Source organism: Natator depressus, chromosome 8 (genome assembly GCF_965152275.1).
Source record: "Natator depressus isolate rNatDep1 chromosome 8, rNatDep2.hap1, whole genome shotgun sequence".
NCBI lineage: Eukaryota > Metazoa > Chordata > Testudines > Cheloniidae > Natator > Natator depressus.
The window spans coordinates 37,442,377-37,466,012 of NC_134241.1; the positions used below are offsets into that span (position 1 = coordinate 37,442,377).

Here is a 23,636-nt window from a genome sequence, read left to right on the forward strand (position 1 = left end):
CATTGCAGCTCTTGCCACTGGTGGATGTGTTTCATTGTGGCTGAGTTATTGCTTATCAAATTGCAGAGTGGGTCATCTTGACCCTATGTCGCAAATTGAAAAAAAATTCGCTAAAATATTATTTATTTTTGCAGTAAATAAAAGATTTGACGTATTAATAAATTCTCAGAAATGTAGAGAAATGAATTATACGCACACGGGAATTGAAATAATGACATCTTCATTATTTTATTTACTTCCGGTTATTATGTCTGGTGGCGCTGCTGCCCAAGAAGGCATAGAAAGAAAACAGCGGCATTGGGGACTCCATTGCTCAAGGAGACTGCAGACAAGCAGGAGAACTGACATGATCAGTGTGGTGCATGAGAGGTGATCATAGCATTGGGGAAGAAGCGCAGAACAATGCATTTTAGCAAAAGAAGGAAACCATTCACAAGCCCAGCTACTGCTGATGGATGTATGACGATAGTTTGGAAAGTAACAGCCTTCACTGAAGGGAGTTTATTGTCTGTAAGATGAAAAAAGTGGGCTCGGAGAAACGGGCGTTGAAAAGGCAAGTCCTGTGTCTGGTTCTTTATCTTTGTGTGTTGGTGGCAGAATCGGAAATGATTCGGTATTCTGTGTCTGAATAAATTGAAATTGGGTCTATTGTCACTAATATTGCAAAGGACCTAGGACTTAAAAATAGGAAAACTGTCTACTCAGAAGGCCCAGATTGTTTCTGAAGGAACAAACAGTATTTTGAAATCAACCGTGACACCGGCGATTTGTTTATCAAAGAGACAGTGGACCGAGAGGAGCTGTGCGGGCAAATCGACCCATGCACAGTAAATTTGGAAATATTATTGGAAAATCCATTGCAAATGTACCCAGCTGAAGTGAGGGTTTATGATATAAATGATCATGTGTTTGTTTGTTTGTTTGTTTTGTTTTAAAGGAACAGTTTTTAAAAATCCTGGAAACATCTGCCCCTGGATCTTGGTTTCCACTGCAAAACACCCAGGATTTAGACGTAGGAAATGACAGTATCCAGAACTACAGCTTTATCTCTAATGCCCATTTTCACTTGTATGGCGACGAACATGGTGATGGCACTGGCAGAAATATGCAGAGCTGGTGCTGGATAAAGCATTGGATAGAGAGCATCAGCCGGAGGTGAGTCTGTTGCTCATGGCTGTAGATGATGGTTCCCCTCTGAGGTCTGGTACTGCACAAATCCCTGTCATTGGTCTGGATGCCAATGACTTCTGCAGAAAAGGAGGGTACCCAGAAGTCACCTACTACAGGACAGGCCCAACAAAGAAAGCCACTAGCCGTCAACTACAGCCCCCAACTAAAACCTCTCCAGCGCATCACCAAGGATGTACAACCTATCCTGAAGGACGATCCCTCACTCTCACAGACCTTGGAAGACAGGCAAGTCCTCACTTACAGACAGCCCTGCAACCTGAAGCAAATACTCACCAGCAACTACACACCACACAACAGAAACACTTACCCAGGAACCAATCCCTGCAACAAACCCCGTTGCCATCTCTGTCCGCATATCTATTCAAGTGACACCATCATAGGACCTAACCACATCAGCCACACCATCAGGAGCTCATTCACCTGCACATCTACCAATGTGATATATGCCATCATGTGCCAGCAATGCCCCTCTGCTATGTACATTGGCCAAACCAGACAGTCTCTATGCAAAAGAACAAATGGACACAAATCAGTCGTCAAGAATTAAAACATTCAAAAACCAGTAGGAGAACACTTCAATCTCCCTGGACACTCAATAACAGACTTAAAAGTGGCAATTCTTCAACAAAAAGACTTCAAAAACATTCTCCAATGAGAAACTGCAGAACTGGAATTAATTTGCAAACTGGACACCATCAAATTAGGCCTGAATAAAGACTGGGCGTGGATGAGTCACTACAAAAACTAATTTCCCCCCTCCTGATACTCACATCTTCTTGTCAACTGTTTGAAATGGGTCACCTTGATTACATTGAACTCATTAGCACTACAAAAGTGATTTTTCCTCCCTTCTTGTCAACTGTTGAGAATAGCCCACTTCCACCTTAGTTGAATTGGCTCATTAGCACTGACCCCCCACTTGGTAAGGCAACCCCCATCTTTTCATATGCTGTGTATTTATACCTCTCTACTGTATTTTCCACTCCATGCATCTGATGAAGTGGGTTTTAACCCATGAAAGCTTGTGCCCAAATAAATTTGTTAGTCTCTAAGGTGCCACAAGGACTCCTCATTATTTTTGCTGATACAGACTAACACAGCTACCACTCTGAAACCAGTGATGAGAAGGTGGATATGAGTCAGCAGCGTGCCCTTGTTGCCAAGAAGGCTAATGGCATATTGGGCTGTATTAGTAGGAGCATTGCCAGCAGATCAGGGAAGTGATTATTCCCCTCTATTTGGCACTGGTGAGGCCACATCTGGAGTATTGCATCCAGTTTTGGGCTCCCCCACTACAGAAAGGATGTGAACAAATTGGCGAGAGTCCAGCGCAGGGCAACGAAAAAGATCAGGGGGCTGGGGCACATGACTTACGAGGAGAGGCTGAGGGAACTGGGCTTCTTTAATCTGCAGAAGAGAAGAGTGAGGGGGGGATTTGATAGCAGCCTTCAACTACCTGAAGGAGAGTTCCAAAGAGGATGGAGCTCGGCTGTTCTCAGTGGTGGTGGATGACAGAACAAGGAGCAATGGTCTCAAATTACAGTGCAGGAGGTCTAGGTTGGATATTAGGAAACACTATTTCACTAGGAGCTTGGTGATGCACTGGAATGGGTTACCTAGGGAGGTGGTGGAATCTCCATCCTTACAGGTTTTTAGCCCGGCTTATCAAAGCCCTGTCTGGGCTGATTCAGTTGGTGTCAGTTCTGCTTTGAGCAGGGGATTGGATGATATGACCTCCTGAGGTCTCTTCCAACCCTAATCTTCTATGATTCTATGACAATCCTCCTGTGTTCTCTTGGGCCACTTACAAAGCTCAAGTTCTGGAAACAGCGCCAAAGATTATCTGGTTGTCACAGTTTCTGCTACTGATTTAGATGAGGGAAATTATGGGGAAATATCCTATTATTTTAATGAGAAATCTGAAGAAAATATCAAATATTTTCATATAAACCCAAAGTCAGGAGAAATTCGACTCCAAGGGGAACTGGATTTTGAAGTGATTGAAACATATAAGTTAAATATTCAGGCCACAGATGGCAGAGGGTGTTTTTCCCACTCTAAAATCCTTGTGAAGGTTGTGGATGTTAATGACAGTGCCCCAGAAATGAGTGTAACATCCCTCACCAGCCCCATACCTGAGGACTCCTCTCTGGAGACTATAGTGGCCATTTAAATTATCAGAGGCCGTGACTCTAAGGACAATCAGAGAACACTGTCCACCATCCAAGATAATGTTCCTTTTGGCCTGAAGCCAACGTTCCAGAATTACCACGCTTTAGTGATCAAAGGCAGACTGGAAAGAGAGGGGAAAAAAAATCATCCTACAATTTATTTGCAGTGGATTTCGGTTCTCCCAATCTAAGTACCAAGAAGACTGTAACCATGGAATTGTCCAATATTAATGATAACCCCCCAATATTCAATCAAACATGCAACGTTATGTATAGCAAAGAAAACAACAACCCAGATGTACTGATAGGAAGAGTAAATACCACTGATACGGATTCAGAGCAGAATGCCAAACTGACATACTCAAGAGTGTCGAGTGAAATAGGTGACTTTATTTCCTTTATTTTCTTTTCTCTCCGGAAGATGGGACTGTATACGTTCTGTGATCCATGGATTATGAACAGATAAAAGAGTTCCAGGTCACTGTGAGAGCTGCAGATGCAGGTCCCCTCCACTAAGCGCTGAAGTCATTGTCCGAGTTGTGATAAATGATGAAAATGACAACGCCCTACCCTCTGCAGAGCAGCAGCTCCCCAGCTAATGACCTGGTTCCCAGATCAGCGGAAGGGGGTTACCTGGTGACTAAGGTGGTGGCTGTGGATGGAGATTCTGGTCAGAATTCTTGGCTTTCCTACCAGCTGCTGAAGGCCACAGACCCACGTCTCTTCACTGTGAATTCCCAAAATGGTGAAATAAGAACCACGAGGCTAATAGTAGACTGAGATTCGATAAAACAAAAAGTAATTGTGCTTGTTAGAGACAGCGGAGAATCCCCACTTTCCTCATCAACAACAGTAAATATACTTCTAGTGGATGGATTTTCAGACCCTTATAGGCAATTTGTTGATTCATCTAAGGAAGCAGAAGATGAGCAAGACTGCACATTGACTGTGTTCTTAGCACTTTCCTTGTGTTTATTTTCTTTTCTTTTTCTGGTTTCAGGAATAATATTTTAGATGCAAGTCACATTTACTAAATGTACAACAAGAATCTGTATTAATTCTGTATGAAATTTGGAATTACTGTATGTGGTAATTAAAACACACTTTGCAGTCCACACTGTCTCTCTGAGGCTCCTTACTCTAGTAATCGTTTTTAAGAGACAATGGAAGGTCGTTTGATTTTCTGTTTTTAAGTTTCCTTATGTTCTTTATGGTAAGAGATAAATATTCACTCATTTCTGAATGTGTGAGCAAGGAATATGTTTTCAATTGCCAGTAGTTATTTATTAGACCTGGGGATGCAACAATATGTTTCACACACTTCCACTTAGTTTTATGAGGCCTTAAAATAATTTTCCAAGAAGTATTCACTTCCAGTTTGATATTCAGAATTGTTAAACCAATTTTGTAGATAGGTCAGATGTCTTTCCATTTGCTTAGTTTATATGTGTAAGAAATTGCTGGTACGTGTGGCTTGTTCCATTTCACTTAAATCTTTTAATTTCTAAGCACTTCTAGACAATAACATTTCCCAATTCTGAACTTGCAATGGGCATAGAGTAGATTTTATAATTTTGATATAATAGTCTACTTTTTTAAAAAAAAGAGGGTACACCTTGTTGCCTGATCTTTTGGTTAGGTATTCTTAGAGTCATGATCTGGCAGGTTTCAGATGTTTCTAGATCAACCACAAAATTTTAGAATTGGTACAAGGAGGAGGACCCGGGTGTGTGCAGGAGAGACACTCACACTTAGGAAACACCCTTTGAAACTGTAATATTTTTATTAGCATTAGCAATATGACAAACACTACAATCCAGCAAAGTAGACTGAGATAATATAAAACAACTAGCATTAAGTGCATACTCACAGCACCCTTTGCAGGGACCTAAAATGGGTGAGACAGATAACCCTTGAGTAGTCCTAGTTCTGGCATAGCAGGAAGATCTCAGCGGCTTAGGCCTAGGTCAGTCCCTTTGTATTAATGCCTGATATTGGGCTGCCATGCATATTCATGAGGGTGTTCAGTCCCCAATATCCATATTTAAACTTCTTCATCCTAACAAGGTCAGGCTACCTACCGTTTTACCTCAACTATATGAACAATTGGTTACCATAGCATTCTTGAGGTTGAACATCTGTGGATATTCATATCTTAAAATACCCTAAATGAGCATAAACTGGTGTTTTGTGGTTACTTGTCAGCAGTTTAGCATACCTGTGTATCACAGCATTCCATTTTGTGACATCTTGTGATAGAAGGTCAGTCCTTTTAGTTGCTTATACTAAGTGTTTTAGGCCTTGGTCCTCAATTAGATTAACTAAGCTATTGTCTTACAGACTCTGAAGCCTGTAGACTTTTGCATTATCACTTTGATTTATACCTATAGCTTACCTAACATATACCTACATCAATAGCCAAATGGCTGGCTACAACTTTTGTTTGGAAATCCATTGGAATAAAGGAATGTAGGATGAAGGCTGTGGAAATTAATCTCTATTAGAAATTGAAACATAGGCAGAAGATTCATTTCTATGTACAATCAAAATAAATTGCCATTTTAGATATCTATGCCCTTACCCAGCAAACTAATGAGAGGATTTTACCCTTAATGAAAGAATTCTGGTGGCTTAGCGGGGTAATAAATGAAACAGACAACGAATACACTGCTCAAACAGGGAATGTATAGGTGACAGCTTCATATTTATTGGAATGGGACCATTTTATACTGGGTCAACAAAAATTGTACTCCTGATGAAAATGTGTGTTGAAATTCATTATGAAAATCTTTTGTGTGTTATCCCAAAAAATATTCCTGGTGAAAAGCCAATACTTTTTGGGAATTCACATGACATAAATTATTATTATTTCTTATATTCACATAAAAACAGAAAATTAATAGCACATGCTGAATACTCTTTGCCTTCCCAGAAAATTTCATCATTGTGATGGGGACATCAAACAATAGTGAACCTATTAAAATACAGATCTTCTCTCAACATCTCAGGAGGATGATAAACAGCAGCTACTAAAGTTTGGTCCTTATAACTTGGATTATAGAGCTTAAAAAGAGCTGGCTGGGGAGCTCCCTGGACCCTTAATGTTGATTTTCAAAAAGTCTTGAAACACTGCAGAAGTTCCAGAAACCTAGAAGAAAGCAAATGCTGTGTCAATATTTTGCAAGGGTAAATGGAATGACCTAGTGTAATGGTCCAGGGACTAGAGCCTGGGTCTGCAGAGCCTCAACAGCTGACATTCCCACATTTCTACCAGGAGGTCATAGAGAGCCACACCCAGGGAGCACTGTGGAGAGTAGTTGCCACAGTAAGTACCACCAAGGGAGTCAGAGTGACAGTACCCTGAAGCCCTCTCACGTGCCAAGTGCCCTATTTACCTCAGGGGTTGCCCCAGTCTGGGAAACCACATAGACTTTGGCCTGCTGTGACTTCAGACTTCACCTTGTCTCCTGATCTCCAGTCTTCATTCCCAGCCTGACTTTGACTCTGATTCCTGCCCCTGATTCCAGCCTGGTACTACCTCTGACCTCTGGTCCCCAAACTCAGCCTGACTCTGACCCTGACTCTTGCTTACTGAACCTGGGTGTTGTGATTCCTCCAACTCCTGCTCAGTGACTACTGTCCCTGAGATGCAGACTCAGCCCAGCTGTAACTGTTAGGCCAGACCACCTAGGCCGTGGTTCCTTACACTCAGGTAATTATAGGCTTGTCAGTCTGACATGGCTCCCTGGCAAGATAATGGAGCATGGGATAAATATTATTCATTAATAAAGAAATAAAGGAGGGTAATATAATTACTGCTAATCAACATGGGTTTATGGACAAAAATCCTGTCAAACTAATTTGATATTTTTTGTTGATGAGATCACAAGTTTGATTGATAAAGGTAAAAGTGTGTATAATATACTTAGACTTTTGTAAGGCCTTTGATTTGGTACCACATGACATTTTGATTAAAAACCTGGACTGATAAAATTATCATGGCACACATTAAATGGATTAAAAGCTGGCTAACTGATAGGTCTCAAAATGTAATTGTAAATGGGGAATCATCATCCAAAGAGTGTGTTTCTAGTGCCATCCCACACTGACCCTATGCTTTTTCACATTTTTATCAATGGCCTGGAAGAAAACATAAAATTGTCACTGTTAAAGTTTGGATATGACACAAAAATGGCGGGGTCATGGGGTGGGGAGACAGGTCACTGATACAGAGTGATCTGGATCATTTTGTAAGCTGGATACAAGCAAACAATATGGCTTTTTAATGGGGCTAAATGTAAAGGTAGGTATTTAGAAAGAAAGAACATAGGCTGTATTTACAGGATGGGGGACTGTGTCCAGGGAAACAGTGACTCTGAAAAAGATTTGGAGGTGGTCGGTTATCTGCAGAACATGAGCTCCCAGTACAATGCTGTGGCCAAAAGGGCTAATATGATTATTGGATGCATAAACAGGGGAATATTGAGTAAAATAGAGAGATTATTTTACCTCTGTATTTGGCCCTGGTGTGATGGCTACTGGAACACTGGAATACAGTTCTGGTGTTCAGAATTCAAGAGGATGTTGATAAATAGGAGCAGGTACAGAGAAGAGAGGCTAGAATGATTAAAAGATTAGAAAAATGCCTTATAGTGATAGATGCAAGGAGCTAATTCTATTTATCTTAACAAAGAGAAGATTAAGGAATGATTTGATTATAGTTTATAAGTACTTACAAGGGGAAAATATTTGCTAATGTGCTCTTCAATGTAACAGAGAAAGATATAACAGGATCCCATGGCTGGAAGTAGAAGCTAAACAAATTCAGAAGGAGAATAGTATGTAAACTTTTAACAGTGTGAATAATTCACCATTGGAACAATTTATCAAGGGTTATGGTGGATTCTTCATCATCTGCAATTTTAAGATCAAGATTGGATGTTTTTCTAAAAGATCTTCTCTAGGAATTATATGGGGGAAGTTCTCTGTGCTGTGTCATACAGGAGATCAGACTAGATGAGCACAATGCTCCATTCAGCCTTGGAATCTATGACTCTAGTAATTAAATACAACTTTATGGTTAGCTATGGAAAGAAGTAACTGTTGTGAAACAATTAAGTACAAATTATAGTAAAAAGCATACAAAAATAAATGAATCCAGACCAAAAGAAATAAGGGTAAAATAAAAAGACCAGTTATAAATTTTCAAATTACTGTGATTTGGGGAAGCATCTGCTTCAGTTTAAGTTATACTATTTTAACATGTTTTACTAGCTAAAGGAGAATATTAGGAATTCAAGATTTCACACATCTCCTAATCTCAGATGTCTCTGATAGACATTCCAACTCTAAAAGGAACGTGAATTTTTAGAACTGAAATAATTTGGGTAACAGATTAATGAAATACTGTAGATATGATAGTTTAATCCTTTCATTTTTCAAGCACTATTCATATGTACTTACAAAATATATTAAAATGCTATGAAAAGAATCTCAATTCATGTTATTTTTGTTGGTTCTATATAAATCGCGATCAAGAAATCAAACAATAAATATTTTATGTGTTTAAATATGTCTAGGACACGACGCAACATACTATTTTATACATTTTTAAAAAAATCAGGAAAAAAAAATAACGAACATAAAGTTCAGACATCTGGTGGCGCTGTTGGCTAAGAAGGGCTTACAACTGCAGATTGTAATGCACTCCTGAGGAATGAAACATCCCACGATCACAAGATCAGACGTGCAGACTCTTTCTCTGGAATTGCTGAGAATACGACAAAGGGATTCAGATCAATTAAAACTCTAGAAAGGGAATACTGAAATTAAAGTACATCTTCCGGAAATAAGAATCCTGGGATGAATCTCGACTAGTGATATTATTTCAGGATCGCCCTGTCATGTGTTTTTATATAAACAATGGCGGATACCGAGAGGAGAACAGCATTCAAAAGGCAAGTCGCGTGTCTCCTTCTGTTTCTTTACGTGTGGGCCATCGGATCCGGAACAGTTCGGTATTCTGTTCCCGAAGAAATGGAAAGCGGGTCCTTTGTGGCTAATATAGGAAAGGATCTAGGGCTAGACCTGAAGGGGTTGTTTGCTCGCAGGGCTCGCATTGTTACTGAAGACGGCAGCCAGTATTTCCAGCTAAATGGAAATACAGGTGACTTGTTTATTAAAGAGAAAGTGGACAGAGAAATATTGTGCGGGCAAACTGACCCCTGCACGGTGCAATTTGAAATAATCCTGGATAATCCTTTACAATCTTATCGAATTGAGGTGAGGGTTTATGATGTAAATGATCATTCTCCAGTGTTCTTGGAAAGTGAACTACGTTTTAAAATCCCGGAAACGACTCCCCAAGGATCTCGGTTTCCTCTAGAGAGCGCTCAGGACTTAGATGTGGGAAACAACAGCCTCCAGAACTACAGCATTAGCACCAATGCCCATTTTCGTGTGTATACCGGTGAACACAGTGACGGCAGGAAATATGCAGAGCTAGTGCTGGATAAAGCATTGGATAGAGAGCGTCAGCCGGAGGTGAGTCTGTTGCTCACGGCTGTAGATGGCGGCTCCCCTCCGAGATCCGGCACAGCACAAATCCTTGTCATTGTTCTGGATGCCAACGACAATCTCCCTGTGTTCTCTCAAACCATTTACAAAGCCCGAGTTCTGGAAAACAGCCCCAAAGATTATCTGGTTGTTACTGTTTCTGCTACTGATTTAGACGAGGGAAATTATGGGGAAATATCCTATTCTTTCAGCCAAAAATCCAAAGAAAATAGCAAAACCTTTAAGATAAATCCAATGACAGGGGAAATTCGACTCACAGGCGCAATTGACTTTGAAATGATTGAGACTTACGAGTTAAACATTCAGGCCACAGATGGCGGGGGTCTGTCTGCGCACTGCAAAGTGCTTGTTGTCGTTCTAGATGTGAATGACAATGCCCCAGAAGTGATAGTAACATCCTTCATCAGCCCGATACTTGAGGACTCCTTGGCTGAAACAGTGGTGGCGCTTTTCATTGTCAGAGACCGGGACTGTGGGGACAACGGGAGAACAGTATGTTCCATAGAAGATGACGTTCCGTTTTCTTTAAAAACAACTTTCAAAAATTCCTACTCTCTGGTGATTGAAAGTACACTTGACCGAGAGAAAGTTTCCACGTATGATATAACCATCACTGTTCAGGATTTGGGATCTCCAAGTCTCTCTACTGAAAAAACCATCACAGTGAAAATATCCGACATTAATGACAATTCCCCAGAGTTCAATCAAACATCATATACTCTGTATGTCCGAGAAAACAACGGGCCAGGGATAAAGATTGGCAATATCGATGCTTTTGATTCGGACTCAGAGCAGAATGCCAAAGTGACATACTCTCTGTTGCCTGCTGAGGTAGGTGGCCTTCCGCTTCTCTCCTATATCTCCATAAACTCGGAAAATGGGAATGTGTACGCTCTGCGATCCATGGATTATGAACAGATAAGAGAGTTCCAGGTCACTGTGAGAGCTGCAGATGGCGGGTCCCCTCCACTGAGCTCTGAAGTCGTTGTCCGAGTTGTGATAATTGATGAAAATGACAACGCCCCCTTCATTTTATACCCTCTGCAGAACAGCAGCTCCCCCGCTAATGACCTGGTTCCCAGATCGGCGGAGGCGGGTTACCTGGTGACGAAGGTGGTGGCTGTGGATGGGGATTCCGGTCAGAATTCTTGGCTTTCCTATCACTTGTTGAAGGCCACTGACCCAGGTCTCTTCACTGTGGCTTCCCAAAATGGTGAAATAAGAACCACGAGGCTAATAACAGACCGAGATACGATGAAGCAAAAACTCATTGTGCTTGTTAGAGACAGCGGAGAATTGCCCCTTTCTTCATCTGCAACTTTGAACATAGCTCTAGTGGATGGGTTTTCGGACTTGTATATGCAGTTTACTGATGTAGTTGAGGGAGATGAAAAGGATGACACATTAACTACGTGTTTAGTCATTTCTTTGTGTTTAATTTCGTTTCTTTTTCTAATTTCAATAATTATATTTTCAATAATCAAGCTACTTCGGAGAAGAAAGTATGGAGGAACATCCATGTCTGCTTCTGGCATTGTTGATGGCGATGGCAACTTCCAGAATAATTTGACGCGTAACGGAACTCTGTCTCATAATTATCGTTATGAAGTTTGTTTAACATCTGGTTCGGGAACTAGCGAGTTCAAATTTCTGAGACCTGTTATCTCCTGTCTCCCAGCTCAGCACAGCAATTCTGGAACGGATTTAGTGAAAGAACAGGATCTTGTTATTAACTCGCATCTGAATAACGAAATGGAATCTGCCAGTCAGGTGAGACTCTCTGCTGCTTACATATATTTCCCCTCTTTTCTAGCCCAATATGCAATTAATTATTGTTTTAACGCCTGTATAGATTTCAATAATATTAATTGAATTTTTATGTTGAAATATTTGCAGTATCCCTCTGTATTTCCTCCAGTATACATATGGTGTATGGAAGTGATTTTAATACTGGTGGGAGTTAATTATATAATTTTACTTGCTAAGGTTTCAGTTGAGATATCGGTGTTACTGTTTCTTAAATATGTTACCTTGTTATTTTCACGGAAGTGGAAATTAAAATATTTCTTTAAGTGTTACATCAAAACGGTTTCACTGATTGAAATATACAGAATAAATCTTTGAATGGGGAAGAGAGAGATATTGCACAAGAGATTCGGAGCTACCGGATGCAATAGAAGTCAGAGTGTGCGAAAATGAGTGATGTGTAATCAACTGCTTTGGGAGCGCCGATTTGTGCCCTTAGAAGAGAACGCTGTTGTCCTGGGCTGTCAACGTTTCACAAGGCGAGCTCTTCTCTTTCTTTTCCGAGGGCATTTGTAGTATGCAAATTCTGGCGGTGCTTAGTTTATATCTCTAATATGGAAACAGTTCCTCTCTGTGATCGATATCTTGGTATCGTAAAAGAAGGCCCAGAGAACAGTCAAACTCCATTAATGAAAGTTTTTTAAATATAAATGAATGGTTTTATGTTATTCTCCTTAAAATTATCCTATGCAGGGAGTTAATGGTGTGTTTTCCAATTCTTTGCGCATTCGTTGTTTCCGGAAAGCTGAATCAGCATAATAATTCCTCCTATCCTGCTAAATGTATCAGTAAATTGCATTGCTTTTTTCTTTTCTTCCTTGGTATTCTCTCTGATTTAGAGCCCAATTAACCGGTTATAGAAAAGAGAAACTAGGAAAAAATAAATACTCAAAATATTGACAAGTAGATAATCTTTTGAGAAGCTATAAAACATTAAAATAGTAAAGTCTTATTATCTTGAAAAAATATGGCATAAAATAATCCGTTTTGCTGAAGATTTCAGAGTCAATACAGAATGGTTTAATAGTATTTTGACAAGATGCACTGAGGATAAGAAAATAACTTCATTTTGAAGGTTACTACATCCTTCTTCTGTTTGTACCGTCTTTCCATCTGCCTGCCCCTCCCTCTCTCCCTCCCTCCCTCCCTCTCTCTCCCTCTCTCTAATGCTTCAATTTCGGTATGTTATCTGAGTACCAATTGTGTGTGTGTGTGTGTGTGTGTGTATACGGGCGCACACACACACATACAGAGAGAGATTGTATGCGCTATAATTACTCGTCAATTTCAATGAAGGATTTGATTTCAAATTCAGGAAATAGCATGAACTGAATGGGTGAAATGCTAGATAACTAATGTTAATGGTAAAACTCCCACTAACTTAAATGGGCCAGGATTTCACACAATATCTCTTCTCTGGGTAAGGCAGAGGATTGAGATGAGGGAATCCATAGACTGAAGAGTCGGTCCAGAAGTTCAGCCATGTTTTCTATTTGCTGTTCAGTGCAGGAGGTAGATGTAATTGCAACTTCAGTATATTTCATGTTGATTTTTATACTGTTCTTTACCCTCCTGCCACTTACACATTTAAATAGGGACTAATAAACAAAAAATTAAATTGAGTAGATGTTCTGATAAAGCAAGTGGATAACGCGAGGTATTCTAGATAAAGCAAAATGGGGAAATTAACTAATTATGTTGTATCTGTGAACTTCTGGGAGATATTAGAGCATAATGGCTGGTTTCCATCCTGTGGCCGTATTTAACAGGGGTCCCATATAGTACTCAACCAAGACTCTTGGGACCCATATGAGGAGACTGAAGTTCACTTCCTGTTGGCCGAACCATTTTCAGTTGTAAAGATTGTTTCACTTTCTCATTGTAGCTCTGAAAAATGTGGAAGTCTACTACTGAATTTAGTGAGAATTGGATCTGGCCCTCTGTGGATAAAAAAGATCCTTCTTATTCACCACCTACACTTGTTTGGGAGCCAGTCACCTAGTCATGCAATGTAGTGTCTACACAAGGGTTTCAAGGACAAGAGAAAATATTGCCAATTAGCTTGGACTGGCTATGAAGTTGCATCCTAGCTGTTGCATTCACCACGGCTGAATTTGCCTCCCACTATACCTATAGTGGACCTGAGATTGAGGCGCAGACCCTTGTGATCCCTTTTCAGCATCTCTCCATGATGGACCATAATAGCCTCCTTACAGTACCCCTGGGGGGCATTCTGTGCCAACAAATTAAAAATTCTGCATCAAAAAATTAAAAATTCTGTGCACAATATTTTAAAATTCTGCAAATTTTATTTGTCAAAATAACACTACATAAATACACCAGTTTCAATTATTTTGATAATTTATTTCAAAATACCTGTCAGCAAGTATGTAACAATACAGACACACACAAAAATTCCCTGAGGACTAGAGTGTTTAAGAAACCCCTGGTGACAACCCAGTTCCTGTTTCTCTGCCCCCTTCACACACACACCTGAGCCCAGCTGTGCCCTCCCCCACCCAGACCAGACATCTGCCACCTTCCTTCCCAAGAACTCAGGGATCCAGAGGGAGAAACAGCCTGATGCTTGGTCCCAGGCTTGAATGGAGTTTCCTGAGCACAGCCCTCACCTTCTCACAGGGCAGGGAACTGCATCTGCTGGGAACCCTCTGGCTCCCTGTCCCTCCCCCCGACAGTATCTTCTATGTGCGAGCTAGGCTCTGCCAGGTCCAGTAGCCCCTAGTGAGGGCTAGCATCACTGCAGCCCATTTCTGTGGGGGAAAGGAAATTCTGGACACACAGTGTTAATTTCTGCAAAATTCTGCATTGCACAGTGGTGCAGAATTCCCCCAGGAGTAAATTTAAGACAATATGAACTGTAACTTCTGGAAAATTTACATCTCTCTTTGCTTATATCAAGTTCCCTTCATACAATAAGTAAATGTTAGTTTGGGGATCATTGCTGGATTTTATAAAAGTAAAGTGTTCTGTTTACTTTTCATTGGCAGTAGCTATGCCACCTTCCAAGCTCCCCATGAATGAGCCACAATCTCATGAATTGAATGAGAAGTTCAATCCTTCTTTCTGTTGAGACTGCCAGCAAAAGGATGACAATCAGCTTTATGTGATGTTCCTTTTTCCCAATTCAACTCGTCCACTGTAAGATCCTAATTCTAACGAACAACTCACTTCACATAAACAGTGAACAGCCACCTGAAAACCATCAATGTTAAGAAGTTGACAGTATCATTGTGTATAGTTAAAGTCTTTTCTTCCAATCTCCAGATGCATTCCAACCTCATTACACAATTATAAATGATTGTACAGAGATATAACAGATTCGCAACCATTTTATCAAGAATATCTTCCCGGAGCAGCTCTCTCTGTCTTTCCTCACATATTTGTTGAATACTTGATTCTGTGTGTCATACTAATTTTATCTCCACGAGTGTATGATGAACAGGAAAGCAAAGGCGACATATATAGATCATCACAAACGAGTGTTCATAAAGCTAACCAATAAATTATGTAGTTTTAAATTACTCAGATGTTATAGAAAAAATATTTTAGGGATATTTTAGAAAGCTTTCAAAAAATTGTTATTTGGAGTTTCTCTTGCATCTTTCCAGTGGTAAAGTCAGGTACCTTTGTTACTATGAACGGAAAAGTGCAGGTCTTAAAAAGAGAGGGGAAATGAAACTTATAAATGTAAAACATCCTAAAATGACCCAGAATAGCTTTCTTTTCATAAAAAATGTTAGGACTTTAAAGGCTGATATATATGGTATTCAGGGGTAGACAGGTTTGCTTGACCCAATGAAAAGGGCATGGATTGTTTAGGGGGAAAATGCAAAATTTGGGGAAGAAAGTATTTTTCAGGCTGACCATTTTTAAAATATAGAGGCTATTAGAAGGTGACCAGTGGTTTAAAAAAACCCATAAATTAATCCCAGGACATGGCTCATTGGGAAGGTAATACACTGACAGGATGCCTGTGCAATTTTCAAAAGTTGCTTTAATATATTACTGTCAGGCCATATGGAGTAGCTCAGGACATTGAGTGCCTACCTCAGGGCAGACACCCCAAACTGGTGATGGTTCCATGATTAGATTTCACCAAACCAGTAACAGGTGCGAACTCCTGGATTACTATAATAGTTTTACCATGGAGTTACAGACAGTCCCCCTAGATTTTCCAGTCTATCTTGCCACCCAGACCAACTGGACTTAACCATAAATGGTCATTTATACCAAAAATCACAAACATTACAGGTTACTCCCAGTCCCAAAGAGACCAGTCACCCAGGTCGAGTTGCATTCTAGAGCTCACACCAAAGGCAACCCTGGTAGTCAATTATATAGTAAACTAACTATAGGTTTATTAGCTAAGAAAAGGAAATGAGATCTGTTGAGAGGTTAAAGCACATAAAATATACCTACAGGTGAGTCACAGTCTCTAATTCCCAAATGGTGGCAAAAAAGTCTTTTCAGGATAGCCAGATTGTTTCTGGGGATCTCTGCTTTGCTTCTGGTACCCTTCCCTGTAACAGTCCAAACAGTCCTGAGATGCAAGATCTTTCCCTGAATCCAGAGGTAAAGCTTCTTCTCACAGAAAACAAGCTGACAGGCTTACCACCCTGATGGGCTCTTTGGTTGATGGAGAGATAGGAGCACATTTAGAGTCTTTGATCTCTGATCAGCACACACAGTGACCACTTGCCTTCAAATTAGCACTTTCCTGTTAAAGTTTTTCATTGCATTATGTAAGGCTTCTTTCTCATTTGATGGGTTATTTAGTCACAGAGGAATATAGAATGTAAATGTTTGCTATTATATTATAACAGGATACATATAATTGAAAACAATGCATGTAACGTCCCATTAGTTTTCATTAAGTTAAATACCAAATACATTCTTAAACAATTAACAATCACTTTAATCTATACTAATACATATGTGAATTGGTTTGGGGCTTTGGCATGAGCTGGCACCTGGTATGCCAGCATCACAATTACATTGATATCACCTCCAAATCTATGCTATATATTAGGGCTATTGATTAATCACAGTTAACTCATGCGATTAACTCAAAAAATTAATCATGATTAATCACAGTTTTAATCACACTGTTAAACAATAGAATACCAATGGAAAAGTATGAAATATTTTGGATATTTTTCTACATTTTCATATATATTGTATTCTGTGTTGTAATTTAAATAAAAGTGTATATTATTTTTATGATAAATATTTGCACTGTAAAAATGATAAACAAAAGAAATAGTATTTTTCAATTCACTTCATACAAGTACTGTACAAGTATCATGAAAGTGCATCTTACAAATGTTACATAACTACACTCAAAAACAAACAATGTAAAACTTCAGAGCCTACATGTCCACTCAGTCCTACTTCTTGTTCAGCCAATCACTAAGAGAAACAAGTTTGTTTACATTTACAGGAGATAATGCCACCCCCTTCTTATTTACAATGTCACCTGAAAGTGAGAACAGGTATTTGCATGGCACTTTTGTAGCCAGCATTGCATAAACATTTGTATGCCCTGTCATGCTTTAGCCACCATTCCAGAGGACATGCTTCCATGCTGATGAGGCTTGTTAAAAAAATAAAGCGTTAATTAAATTTGTGACTGAACTCCTTGGGGGAGAATTGTATGTCTCCAGTTCTGTTTTACTTGCATTCTGCTATATATTTCATGTTATAGCAGTCTCAGATGATGACCCAGCACATGCTGTTCATTTTAAGAACAGTTTCACTGCAGATTTCAAAAAAAGAAAAGAAGGTACCAATGTGAAATTTCTAAAGATAGCTAAAGCTTTCCACCCAATGCCTTCCAAAATCTGAGAGGGGCAAGTATGAAAGAAAGAATCCCAAGAAAGAATCATCTGTCTCCCCACCTTCAATCCAAACGAACAGAGGAAACGCTAACCTTGTCAACTGAAGTAAAATGGATGGACTCTTGACATGACTGTTTCTATTAAAGACTCCTGAGGAATTATCCCCATCCAAAAGAGACTTCTAGAATTTTTTTGGTTTAATATGCTAATTTCTGGAATAGAATAAGCACTCTAATTTAACAGTGCCCAAACCAGCTCCATCAGGAGAACTGTTATAAAAGGAGTACAGAGAAAGCTGTGAAAACAAGGATTGTTAGTTTTGCTTGAAAATAACATTCTGTGTTATAGCCAGATTGGTTGAATATTAACACACATATGGGCATATGAATCTGGGACAAAATAGTCAGACGGTCTGACAGAAGAAAGTAACAAGAAAAACACCAGCCCCAAACCCAGACTCTTTTTGGATATTAACTGCTCACAAAGGGCATGTTATTACCGGGTGGAATCAATAAGACGTCCCACTTAAAATTCACGGGCAGGATGTGGTTCAATATTTGAAATACCTGGGGATATAACGCTAGCTAATGCAATAACTAGCCTGACCAATGTACCAAAAAAAATTACAAGTTTATATCAAACATTCCATATTATTTTTCCAGTCAGTGCTTTCTAAAGATGCAGTGGATTCAGAAATCTACTGCAGTGGCTGGGTACCATTTTCACGAATTTAGTAACTTGAATGCGGCTGTAAGGAACTGGAAGATTCGACAACTCTCCCCCAAGGTAAGTCCTTGTGTTGTAAAAGAGACTGCCAGAGTCGGAAAAGGATTTTCAGAATAATTAGAATTCTCAAATTATAAATATGCATATAAAAGATATCTGTAGCTCTGCCTTCTACATTTCCTTTACATTCACTTCTGTTTTACACTAAACAGACTTAAATACTTTGCAGATGTGACTGTTCCATTTACATGCGAGACTGACAGCTGATGGCAAATATACAACAAAATTCCAGATCTTTGTAAATCGATTCAAAATGCAATCAGTATCAGTTGAGACGCTTGGTGGCAGTATTGGCTAAGGAGAACAGAGATCGACAACTTGAAACATTCGCGCGAGACTGGAATAGTTTATATATGCAGGAGCAGGGATGCACACAGCTCTCGGGAACTACAGAAGAGACTACAGCAAGTGACATTATTTCACTACAGAGCTCTTTATATTTTCGCATTAAAAATGGCGGATAAGCAGAGGAGAACAACAATCATTAGGCAAGTAGTGTTTCTCATTTTATTTCTTTGCGTATGGGCCCTCGGACCCAAAACACTTCGCTATTCTGTGCCTGAGGAAATGGAAAGCGGGTCCTTTGTGGCTAATGTAGCAAAGGATCTAGGGCTAGACGAGAAGAGACTGTCTGCTCGCAAGGCCCGTGTGGTTTCCGAAGGCAGCCGCCAGCATTTCCAGCTAAACAGCAACACCGGGGACTTGTTTATTAAAGAGAAAATGGACAGAGAGGAACTATGTGGGCAAACTGACCCCTGCATTCTGCATTTTGAAATAATCCTGGAAAATCCCTTGCAGTCCTATCGGGCTGAGGTGAGGGTTTATGATGTAAATGATCATTCTCCAGAGTTCTCAGAGAATGAGCTGCTTCTAAAGATGCCCGAAACCACTCCTCCTGGGTCCCGATTCCCTCTGGCAAACGCCCAGGATTTAGATGTCGGGAACAACAGCCTGCAGAGCTACGCCATCAGTTCAACGGACCATTTCCGCGTATACACTCGCCATCGCAGCGACGGCAGGAAGTACGCGGAGCTGGTGTTGAAGACACCTTTGGATCGCGAGGAGCAGGCAGAAATTAGCTTCATGCTGACTGCGATAGACGGAGGCTCCCCAGCGCGGTCCGGTGCAGCGCAGGTACGAATAACTGTTCTGGATATCAATGATAATGTTCCCGAGTTTTCCCAAACTCTTTATAGAGCACGGGTTTTGGAAAATTCCGAACAAGATTACGTGGTTCTGACAGTTTCCGCAACTGATTCAGACGAAGGAATTAATGGAGCAATATCATATTCATTTAGCCAAAAATCCAAAAAGAGCGTCAACGCATTCAGTATAAACCCGGTAAATGGGGAGATTCGACTTTTGGGACCACTAGATTTTGAAGAAACAGAAACCTATGAAATAGACGTTCAAGCTACAGATGGCGGGGGGCTGTCAGCGCACAGCAAAATCCTGGTGGAGGTGGTGGATGTCAATGACAATGCCCCAGAGGTGAAAGTAACATCTCTTATTAGCCCGATACGTGAAGATTCCTCTCCTGAGACAGTGGTGGCCCTCTTCAATGTCAGAGACCGTGATTCTGGGGACAACGGGAGAACAGTCTGCTCCATAGAAGACGATCTGCCGTTTTCTGCAAAACCAACTTCAAAAAATTCCTACTCTTTAGTGACCGAAAATACATTTGACCGAGAGAAAGTATCGGAGTATAACATCACCATCACAGCCAGGGATTTGGGAACTCCCAGTCTCTCCACTGAGGAGAGAATCGTCGTGAAAATATCCGACATTAATGACAATTCCCCAGAGTTCAATCAAACATCATACACTATGCATGTCCGAGAAAACAACGGCCCAGCCGCCTTGATAGGGAAAGTCAATGCTTTTGATTCAGACTCAGAGCAGAATGCCAAAGTGACATACTCTTTGTTGCCTGCTGAGGTAGGTGGCCTTCCGCTTCTCTCCTATATCTCCATAAACTCGGAAAATGGGAATGTGTACGCTCTGCGATCCATGGATTATGAACAGATAAGAGAGTTCCAGGTCACTGTGAGAGCTGCAGATGGCGGGTCCCCTCCACTGAGCTCTGAAGTCGTTGTCCGAGTTGTGATAATTGATGAAAATGACAACGCCCCCTTCATTTTATACCCTCTGCAGAACAGCAGCTCCCCCGCTAATGACCTGGTTCCCAGATCGGCGGAGGCGGGTTACCTGGTGACGAAGGTGGTGGCTGTGGATGGGGATTCCGGTCAGAATTCTTGGCTTTCCTATCACTTGTTGAAGGCCACTGACCCAGGTCTCTTCACTGTGGCTTCCCAAAATGGTGAAATAAGAACCACGAGGCTAATAACAGACCGAGATACGATGAAGCAAAAACTCATTGTGCTTGTTAGAGACAGCGGAGAATTGCCCCTTTCTTCATCTGCAACTCTGAACATAGCTCTAGTGGAAGGCTTTTCGGACGCATACATGCAGTTTACAGATGTAGCTGTGGAAGAGGAAGAGAATGGCACATTAACTCTGTACTTAATAATTTCCTTGTGCTTAGTATCGTTTGTTTTTTGTGTGTCAATAATAGTATTTATAACTACCAAGCTTTATAGAAGAAGACATTATGGAGAAAGATACATGTCTGCTTCTGGTAATTTTTATGGTGATAGCAACTTCCAAAATAATTTGGTAGATGTAAAGGGTAACGGAACTCTGTCTCACAGTTATCGTTATGAAGTCTGTTTAACAACTGGATCAGGAAACAGCGAATTGAAATTCCTCAGACCCATTATCCCCTCTCTCCCACCTCAGCATGGCATTGCTGGAACGGACTCTGGAAAAGAACAGGATCTTCTTACTAACCTCCAGCTGAACACGGACGTGGAATCAGCGAACCAGGTTAGATTAATTTCTGATCTTCTATAGTCTTTTTATTTCATTTTCGTTAATTATTTATTTAAAGTTTACCCAATATTAAAAGATAATGTAGACGTTTTTATTTTCAAAATTATTCAGAAATCTATTCCTTTCCCACTCTAACGTACGTATAAATATTACCTTTACAATTCGAATTTAGTATTTATCTGTGTACATTTAATGTTTTGTATTTTATGTATTTTGGTTTAGAAATATTTGGGTTATTAGATATCTTCAGCAATGAACAGATGTGAAAAGAGTTGGAGAATATTGACATACTAATGGTGCATTGTGTATGCATGTTATAAGGACATTATTAGTCTATCTTTTTTGGAAATACTCTTGAATGTCCTAGTAGGGTGTACTGATTTGTGCTTTTGTTAAGGAGTGCTGATGTTATTAAAAATCAGACTTTGCCATAAGTGTGGGTTAACCGGGAATTGGAGACAATAAATTAATGGACCTAGCCAGTTCCACACTGTTATGTTGACTCACTGTTACCCAATAAAACTAATCGAGGCTCTAGGTATGCTCGGTATGGGGCCTCATAATCCCACTCCGACAGTGTAGCCCGACCCACTTGTATTGGCTCAGCTGGGATGAGCTCTTGTTTTAGGCTAGCTGCTCTCTGAGACATTATACTGTTCTTTACAGAATTTCCCTTGCCTCCATAATAGCTGGATACATTTTAAATGAATATTTAGAATCCATACAAATGACAACGCCCCCATAATTTTATACCTTCTTCAAAACAGCACCTCCCATGCTATAGAACTGGTTCTCAGAGCAGCAGAGGCGGGTTACCTTGTGATGTCAGTAGTGGAGATTCTGGTCAGAAATCTGGGCTTTCCTGCCAAACTCTGAAGGCCACAGAACCAGGTCATTGTGGAACTCCATAATGGGGAAATAAGAACCATCAGGATAATAACAGATCAGAACAGTATAGAGAAAAGCCTAATTATTATGGGTATGGGCGCACTATCCCCAATACTTTATTCTCAGTTCCTAAATCAACATTTCAATGCTGATACGCAAATTTGGAATAACCCAGATTTTCAAAAGAACGCTTTGCGAAACGATTTGTTATCGATGTCCAGGTGAACTATTAGCATATACAATTCTGTTTTTGCTGTTCTCCTTTTATCGAGCAACCATGTTCTTTATGATTTTTCAGTGTTTATGTTACAGTTGACATCAGTTTTATTATGTACTGGCAATCGATTTTATTTGTGTACTTTCCCGATATGTGACTATATGATATTTAATAGGTTGCTTATAGAAGCGTGTGTATGTGTTTTATAGATATAGATACACTATTTCTATAGACTTGTTTTCAAATTTTAGATATTTGATTTATTTAACTCTTTTTGTCATAAAGAAAAGGAGTACTTGTGGCACCTTAGAGACTAACCAATTAGTCTCTAAGGTGCCACAAGTACTCCTTTTCTTTTTGCGAATACAGACTAACACGGCTGTTACTCTGAAACCTGTCTTTTTGTCATGAAATTGTAAACATTTTAACTCTATGATTAGGCTATTTTGCCCTTTATTATTTTGATTTAATCCACGAATTCATTTAATTCAGTTGTTAAAATGCCACTTTATGGTTGTATGAAGAGATAAAAAAGCATTGCTCAATTTTCTTATTAGATTCAGAAGGAAGTCAGGAGACATAAATCTTGGCTTAGTCATGTTCTGGAAGCATTTGAGCCTATGAACATTCTGGGCCTGTTTAAAGAAATGCCATATATAGATTGAAAAGTAAAAGAGACGGGCTGCTTATTTATTTATTTACTCTGGTGTTGACTACCTGTTGAGGTTTTTCAAACACATAAAAAGACATTCCCTGCTATGAGGAACCTACAATCTAAGGGATCCCCTTGAAGTCTAGTAAGGAGACCTTTAAGGGACTAGAAATAGTTGCCCTTCATGGCTCTCTGGACTCTATAGAATGTCTCTATTCTCAATCTCCCTGTTGAAAGGTGACAGCAATTTCCTGTGATCATTGATCCCCAGGGGAGCTGATAGGTCTGGAAATCTAAGCCTTGAATGTTTGTCTGTTGTCATTGTTCCTGAGATGGTTTCCCATCATCATCAGCATAGCTGTGTGGACTGAGTTGGGACTGGGAAAAGTCCAGCAGGTCAGCTAATTATAGATTGGTTATACCAAATGAAGTTCGGATAAAGAAAAATTGAAAAGGTTATTGGCATCCAGTGATTTCCTGAGAGTCAGACTGATTAGGGCTCATTTCAGAGTGGTTGGGAGAGTGCCTTCCCTGAAGGATACATTGATTATTTCCTTCCGGAGGGGACCTATGTGCTGTTCGCAGGTTTTCAACAGCAC

At 40.1% G+C, this 23,636-nt stretch overlaps 1 protein-coding gene and 1 pseudogene across 7 annotated transcripts in view; both read left to right on the top strand.

Annotated features, from left to right (window-relative positions):
• Positions 1-23,636, top strand: part of LOC141992118 (protocadherin beta-1-like) — a 45,846-nt gene that overhangs the window by 18,077 nt on the left and 4,133 nt on the right. Inside the window, exons 1-2 of one of the 7 annotated variants that reach the window (XM_074960801.1) lie at positions 8,707-11,708; positions 18,558-18,846. The exons of 1 other annotated variant lie outside the window; for it this stretch is intronic. In XM_074960801.1, coding sequence (XP_074816902.1) covers positions 9,285-11,708; positions 18,558-18,563 — 2,430 coding nt within the window. In that variant the 5' untranslated portion in view covers positions 8,707-9,284 and the 3' untranslated portion in view covers positions 18,564-18,846. Of the gene's footprint in view, positions 1-275; positions 618-8,705; positions 11,709-18,557; positions 21,275-23,636 lie in introns of those variants that run through there. 5 more of the 7 variants (XM_074960797.1, XM_074960795.1, XM_074960800.1 and 2 more) reach the window with 5 other exon arrangements.
• LOC141992632 (protocadherin beta-1-like) lies at positions 516-4,376 on the top strand (annotated as a pseudogene).